This window comes from Cheilinus undulatus, linkage group 21, assembly GCF_018320785.1.
Source record: "Cheilinus undulatus linkage group 21, ASM1832078v1, whole genome shotgun sequence".
Lineage (NCBI taxonomy): Eukaryota > Metazoa > Chordata > Actinopteri > Labriformes > Labridae > Cheilinus > Cheilinus undulatus.
Window position 1 is genome coordinate 2040501 of NC_054885.1, and position 7574 is coordinate 2048074.

Consider the following 7574-nt stretch of genomic DNA (forward strand, 5'->3'; position numbering starts at 1 on the left):
AGAAAAAAATCCTTGAATGAGTCGCTTTTTATAGGATGTATTTAGAATATAAAGAAGTTTGACTTAAATTAAATCACAGGAAAAATCAAACTTATTTGTGATATTTTAATTTGTTAAGATTTACGTGTATATACCAGTATTAAGTGCTAAAAATTCATTCCCATAATGTGTGTCATGTTATTGGCTGTTTTAGTTTCACTGCTCAGAACAATACAGACCACACCAGCGAGGGTTGGCGTCACTTTTTACCCGCTTTTCTCCCTCGTTAGATCACAACCATGCATTTAAAGAAAACGGGGGGTATCTATGGAGTGAATAAAGCATGTGGTGCTGGTTTGACTGAGAATACTCCTCAGTAATTTGGAGAGGAGAGAGCTGTGAGTCTGTCTCATCACTGCAGGACGAGAGCTCCACTACCGTATTATAGTTAGTAGATGTGCAGACTCCATACCATGAAAACAGATGGAGCAAACCAGCTGCACAGAAGCTGCACGGTGTGGATTCTCCTGCTTTAAAACAGAAGCGTATATTCCAGATTTCACAGTGCATGGTCAGACTGGTTTTTCTAACTGCATGTAAGCGCACCAGATGACCTTCCTGAATCACATCTTAACATTAAAAGAAGTGCTATTCTTTGAGGTATCTGTCCACCATATTGTCCTTGCTCTTCTTTAGTACTCTCACAGTCGCTGCAAACCTAAGTTTCTCCTTCAGTGAGCTGGTGCAGGTCTTCACATGTGACAGGAGAAACCACTTTACCGCCTGTCAGCTGACAAAGCAAACAAGAATCTCGGTCAACAGGGCAATCACGGAGGCTCTTCTAGTTAATAAATGCTAGGATGGAGATAAATGCTAAAAACACGATTTTACACGAGACACTTTCAGCCTGTATAGTTTGAATTGGTATGACAGACACAGTCAGTAGCAGCCTCTCATGTCCCTTCATGTGCTCAGACATCTGAAAGAGTTTGCATCCCTTATTCAAAGCATTTCATGCTGTCTTTTGCAATTAGTTTATCGCCTACTTCTGCATTAACGATGAAATGGCCATTTATTGGTCAGGACTATTTCCAGTTCCAGCTCTGTTTCATCATTAAAAACACATCAGTGGTTGCTTTTATATCAGAAAATACACTGTAATTAATTTTGAAGCCCAGCCTGCATCCTCAGTTTTCATGTAACACAGCTGACCTTTTACAGCTGTGATATTTATGCCACTGTCACAGCCATGAAAACTCTCTTCATCAGTAAATCCCATGCTTTAAGAAGTGTTTCAAGAATAGGGAAAACCTTCTGATGCTAATTTGTCTGTGCAATAAAATCTTCATTCCAGGCTTTCAAACACACCAAAGAGTAAAACGCCAACATCACTTTAGAGGGAATCACATGACTGTCCATGCATGTACCACAGGAAGTGTTATCACTCTTGTCTCAGCTCTGAGTTCACATGAAGATGTTGTGATGTTTAACCCAGACAGAATGTAAACTTTAAGATGAGGGTGAATCTGTAGCAGACAAAGCCTCTTTTGTACGCAGGATGTGAGGTTTAAGTCTCACATGTCAGACATGAGAACGAGCCGGAGCAGCGAGCAGCAGAGTTTATGTTTACTAAAGCTGGAGTAGAACTTACCTCATGAATCCTAAGAAAGAGATGAGAGCTATGCTGACGACCCAGCCGGCTGTAGCGAAGGCTTTGGGCATCGTCAGAGCTCCTGTTCCAACGATCAGGTTGAACATGTAGATCAGCCCCACCTGGAGAAGACACGGAACAATGGGCAATTCATGCACAAGTCCAGATTCATCTCTAATGTAATGTCTGTAGCTACTGCATTTTGTACATCCCTAGATATCCCAGGATTTCTGGTACATTTGAAACTGAAATGAGGAAGCGTAGCTACATTACTCTGCTCCAGCTTGCTAACACTGAAACAGCATAATTACTGCAACTTATGGTGCTTTTCCACTACTTGATACATGCTCGACTCTTTTCATTTCTCCTCATTTTCAGTTTTCATGAGGGACAGAACCTGGGAATCATTATCAGTTATTTTGATTATTTCAATCTATATTTAGATAGCATGTATTGAGCCCTCTGGGTCCACCAATAGTTTTTCAGGGCTGCATAGGGCTGGGAAATTAATCAAAATTTAGAGTAAATCGCAGTATGTTACCGCAATTTTCAAATCCCAAAAGGAGCAATAGTTCTTTGAAAGGAAAAATGTGTTCAAATACCAGTTTAATTTTAAAAATGTGTGCAGCAGAGATATGTTACGCCCGTTATGCAAACATCTATGTGTCAATTTTTTTCAGAATAGTTTTCAAAAATCCTACTTTCCTGATTTTTCTAGGTTTTTCTCAACCAAAATGAGAATGGCATGAAAACGATCATTACTTTCAATACAACAATTCACACTGAATTTGCAGTAGAGTCAAAATAGTTCAATCTATTTAATGTTGCAGTGGTTGAATATAGAATGATTTGTAGCTCGTGTTTGTTGAAAATACATAAGATGAGGAACTTAAACAATAATCGCGCATTAAATTGCCATAGCAATATTGGAAAAAATGATCACAAATTAGATTAAATCGCAGTACGTCCTGCTGCAATTTACAAATCGCAGAAGTTGCAATTTTCTTAAACTTGACTAAAGTCAAAAAAACACTTTAACACACTCATTTCTGCAGCAGCAGATATTTTATGCACATTATGCAATAATTCAAGTGTCAATTTTTTTATGGTTTTCAAGAATCCTCCTTTTCGTGTTTTATAGGGGTGGGAAACACCAGTGGCCCCACGATATGATATTATCACGATACTTGGGTCACAATTCGATATTATTGCAATTTTAAACATTTTGCAATACAGTGAGTATTGTGATATATTGGGTTCTATACCATTTTTTAACTGTTTAGCTGATTTAGCATTAGTCTTGCCCTCATGTTTGTCGTATTTCTGCAGTATTTTATTTTCATGCAGCACTTCTTGCTAACCTCATGTGTCATGTCCATCTCGACAATTGATTTTATTTTTCCATTATCACAGACTTGGAAAAAATCAATACTTGGTAGATAAGGCGATATGATATATCACCAGACAAAATACCGCGACACTAGGCTGTATCGATTATTTTCCCACTCCTAGTGTTTTATGTATGTTTTGTCTGTTTATGATAAATAACAACAACTCTGAAATTGCACAAGAAAATAGTCAATCAAGGCAACTACGAACCAGCATCTCCAAGGTTAGAGAGTGTTTCTGTCAGTGGAGTTGGGGAGATTGAAGAAAAAGCTGTTAAAAGAGAATTGTTTGCTCTCACATAGAGTATTCTGTCTGCTAGGATTCATTTCTTCTTTCACAGCATTATATAAGTTCATCACTATGTTTATTTTTAATATCAGGTTGCAGCTATTAGATCAATTAAAGAAGGTCAAAAAGCCTTTTAGAGTCATTTTGACCCCCCAAAATTAAAAATAATAATACAAATAATCATAATATCTAAGTTTCAACACCAGAGTGATCCTAAATCCCCCTCCTGCCATGTGAAACATCTCCCTTTGCTTCTTCACTGACTCGATCAATTTTCATCAAATATTTATCATTTACATTAAATAGTTTTCTGCAGTGGAAAATCTCTCTCCAGACAGTGTCAGGTTCTCCTTAGCAGCCTGCTGAATAAGGACAAGGCTGTTTGTTGAGGACTGGGCCATTGTTGAGGAGGATAACTGGGCTAATTGAGCAGCAGTTCCTCCATATCAGGTAGCAAAGAGCTTTAATGATTCAGAGCTTCACGCTCACTGAGAAAAACACTCTATGGGCAGAACTTCATCTTTGTGGTGAAGTCATGAGGATTCAGATGAGCGTTAAGCTCCATCCAGACCATGGAGAGGAAGATGTGTAAGCAGTTTAGCTTCCTCTTTATTTTTCACAGCTCTTTTATTTGAACCATCGCCTACTTCCAGGGACATTACTCACCAACCCAAAGAAAGTGTCTGAAACTTCCTTCATCTGAACACTCCTTACATCATATTTCACTAAAATCCACCACATGAAGCATCTTAAAGTCTCCACAGCTAAATACTGAGGCTGAAGTCAACCAAAGAAAGAATGGACAACTGAAATCCCCACCACTCTCCACCCACTTTAGCTGGTTGGTGATGCTGCATCAAGAGCTCATCAACCAACAAATCAACCAGCCGACTGGATGGTGCCAACTCTACTGAATACTACAACCTCTTAACCCAGATTTTCAGGTCTGCAGGGTTTAACTTTTCATATCCTCTGGTCTTGTGGACTTTGCTTTCTGCAGCCTGTATTTTTACAGACCTCTCTAAAGTATTTAAAATGTCCCTGGCCTTAAATGTCTTAAAATGATGAATTATTAACTCAAACATTCTGCAGAATACTCACAAATGGAGAGTAGGGTTCTCCGGTCTCTGTAATACCACCAGCCATGGTTGACGCCGGTCTCTTCACCTGCAGGAAAAACAACAAACAGGAAGTTTAAGTTGTTTATTTTACAGTGAAAATCAGAACCTGTTCAAATCTAGGGTTTGCCAGATTGTAGACAGGCTTACAATTAAAGGGTAGAAACAAAAGACCAAACATGTTTCTAAAATCAGTAGGAGCAGTAATGGCATGAAAACATGCTGATTAAACTCTCAAGATAAAATAGGAACGCAGAAAAGGAGAATTAAGCGTGTTGATGTCAGCCTTTCATTGTTTGAACTGGAAACTGCAGATATGAATGCAGCTGAAGCTGAGACTGAAGTTTTTATTCACCTCAGCAAAAGGTGGATGTCACAAACATGTTCAATCAGCCACTTCAACAACTCTTTTTACTGTAAAATCCAAGTTTGATATGGAGAACTGACTTTTTGAAAAGAATGTAAAACTTCTATGCCCAAATATTCAAAATTTAGCAGGTTTCTTTTGTTTGTCTGTAAGAGGTCACAACAGTGGAATTATGTCGATATCTCATAGGCTAATGTTTATCAAATTACTTCAGCCAATGGTAAAAAATAAAATAAATATAGTTAAGACCTTAAACTTCAGTCCTTAAAACAAACTTTATGGTTTAAGGGCTGAGGATGAAAAAAAAAGGTGACTGCCTGAAACTCCACAATCTTATTTGTACATGGGCCAATATTTACAGTCAATATAATCCAATATTTACAACAAACATAGGCTGATAATTGCAGCCCATATATGCTTTTATTTACAGCCTATATAGGCTGACATTTACAGCCCATTCAGACTGATATAAGACGAGATTTACAGCTGATAAAAGCTGATATTTACAGCCAATATTGGCTGATATCTACGGAAGATATAAGCTGATATAGGCAAATATTTACAGTCAATATAAGCCATAAATAACAGCCATTACAGCTGATATTTCCAACCAATGTAGGCTGATATTCAGCCTACTTACAGCCTATACAGGCTGAGATGAGCGGATATTTACAGCTAGTATTTACAGCCCATATATGTCAACATGTACAGTCGATATTTATAAACCGTTCCAGCTGATACAAGCCAATATTTACGGCTGATAAAGGCTGGTATTTACAGCCAATAGTGGTTGATTTATGCAGAAGAAATACCCTGATATAAGCCAATATTTACAGCTGATAAAGGCTGATATTTACAGCCAATATAAGACACAAATTACAGCCATTACAGCTGATATTTCCAACCAATGTAGGCTGATATTCACAGCCCATAAAGGACAAAACTTACAGCCTAGATAGGCTGAGATGAGCTGTTATTTACAGCCAATATTTACAGCCAACATAGCCTTATATTTACAGCCCATATAGGTCAACATGTACAGTCGATATTTACAGCCCATTACAGCTGATACAAGCCGATATTGACAGCTGATAAAGGCTGGTATTTACAGCCAATATTGGCTGATATTTACAGAAGATATAAGCTGTTATAGGCCAATAGTTACAGTCGATATAAGCCATAAATTACAGCCATTACAGCTGATATTTCCAACCAATGTAGGCTGATATTCACAGCCTATATAGGCTGAGATGAGCTGATATTTACAGCCAATATTTACAGCCAACATAGCCTAAATATATTTTTCAATTGCTGTGAATTGTACAGTGAGATAAGCCTATTGCTCACATATACAGACCTCAGCTTTGATTTAAAAAAAAAAAAACTACCATCTGTTCAAAGACAAGGCTTAGGTTTTAGACTTTTCAGGTCCCACTAATCCCAAATAAGAGGGAAAGAGTAAAAAAAACTTTCCAAATAAAAGCTTCGGTCTCAGGAGGATATATTCAATCAAAAGGACAGCTTTATTATATTTATTTCAGCCTTTCCATGATGTGAGAGCAAAAACACTTTTACTAAAAGTTCCTGTCAGCAGAAAGAGAGGAAGTGACAACTCCAGCTTCAGACTTCCACGGCCACTTGATGAAGACATAAGAAAACTTTAGCTCTGGCATTTGCAGGCATTTTAATTCTTTTTAAAAAAACACTGTTAAAGCCAAAGTCACACACAGACTCAGATGCATTTATTCAACCAGAATAAACGGGAGCCAGAGTAAAAGTCTGTTTATGTAAGAATAATTCAACAATAAAGGAACCCCTGTTAAATTTACTGCTATAACCATGATAGTTAATGTAAAAGAGTGCTCAAATCTTTCTCATTTCCTATAAAATAACACATGTAAACCTCATAAACATGGTGTTGGAGGTGACTAACGTCTACATGTAAACGTGTCTGTTCCCATATGTCGCTGTGTAGTCGTCTGAAGCACTTTCTTTACTTCATAATCCTTAGATTATCTCAGTAAAACCAACACCACAGAGTTCCTGGCTATCTGTGACAGCTGTAGAAGTTACAGTAAAGTTGTTTTGGTCTAAAGTCACTGCTGAGGTCCTGACCTGAGCTAGCATCGCAGCCCCCAGTAAACTAGATACAACCATTTATGGGACATGGTTTAAATTTCGTGACATTTGATTAATCATACAGACAAAAACAGCCTCCAACGTGGCAGGTTAGAGGGGTGTCACTGCCGTAAACAGGAATTGAAACATCTCACCTCACTTCTCCCCGGAGTGTTATGCTAGCTCCTTTAGCTGCTATGCTAGCAGGATGCTCCTCACCAGCTAGCGGGATGAACGCAGACCCCTCGCCTCCCAGCTAGCATTAGCTTGTTCCGTCGTTTGACAGTTTGGGGGGAGCCCGTTTAAAACTAAAGCTGAGGGGAAAACACTTTCCCATTGGCTAACACGGCTCTAACACTCCGCTAAATGAAGCAGTGAACCAAACAGCCAGCTGACCTGCCCCTGTGAATATCCGCTAAACTAGCGCGGAGAGAAACCTCCTCTTCCGGTTAAGACTTTCAGAATAAAAGCACCTTATACGTCTCTCTGCTGTTTTGCATCATTAATAATAACTAAAACTCTTATTTTGAAAGATGAATGAAGTTGTAGTCATTGAGTGTTTAGTTAATGTCGATGCTTCTTTTTTAGGTTTACTAGGTCAGTCATTGGTTCATATAATCACATGAGATACTTTTTTATTCCTTTACAGTCACGTGACCACTGT

General features: G+C 38.3%; 1 protein-coding gene across 1 annotated transcript in view; it reads right to left on the reverse strand.

The window, feature by feature from the left end:
- Positions 1 to 7320, reverse strand: part of tmem104 (transmembrane protein 104) — a 92331-nt gene extending 85011 nt beyond the window's left edge. The window contains exons 1-3 of the mRNA XM_041778616.1: positions 7066 to 7320; positions 4409 to 4474; positions 1631 to 1752 (exon numbers count right to left, since the gene is read on the reverse strand). Coding sequence (XP_041634550.1) covers positions 1631 to 1752; positions 4409 to 4453 — 167 coding nt within the window. The 5' untranslated portion in view covers positions 4454 to 4474; positions 7066 to 7320. The remainder of the gene's footprint in view (positions 1 to 1630; positions 1753 to 4408; positions 4475 to 7065) is intronic.
- Between the last annotated feature and the right edge of the window lie 254 nt (positions 7321 to 7574).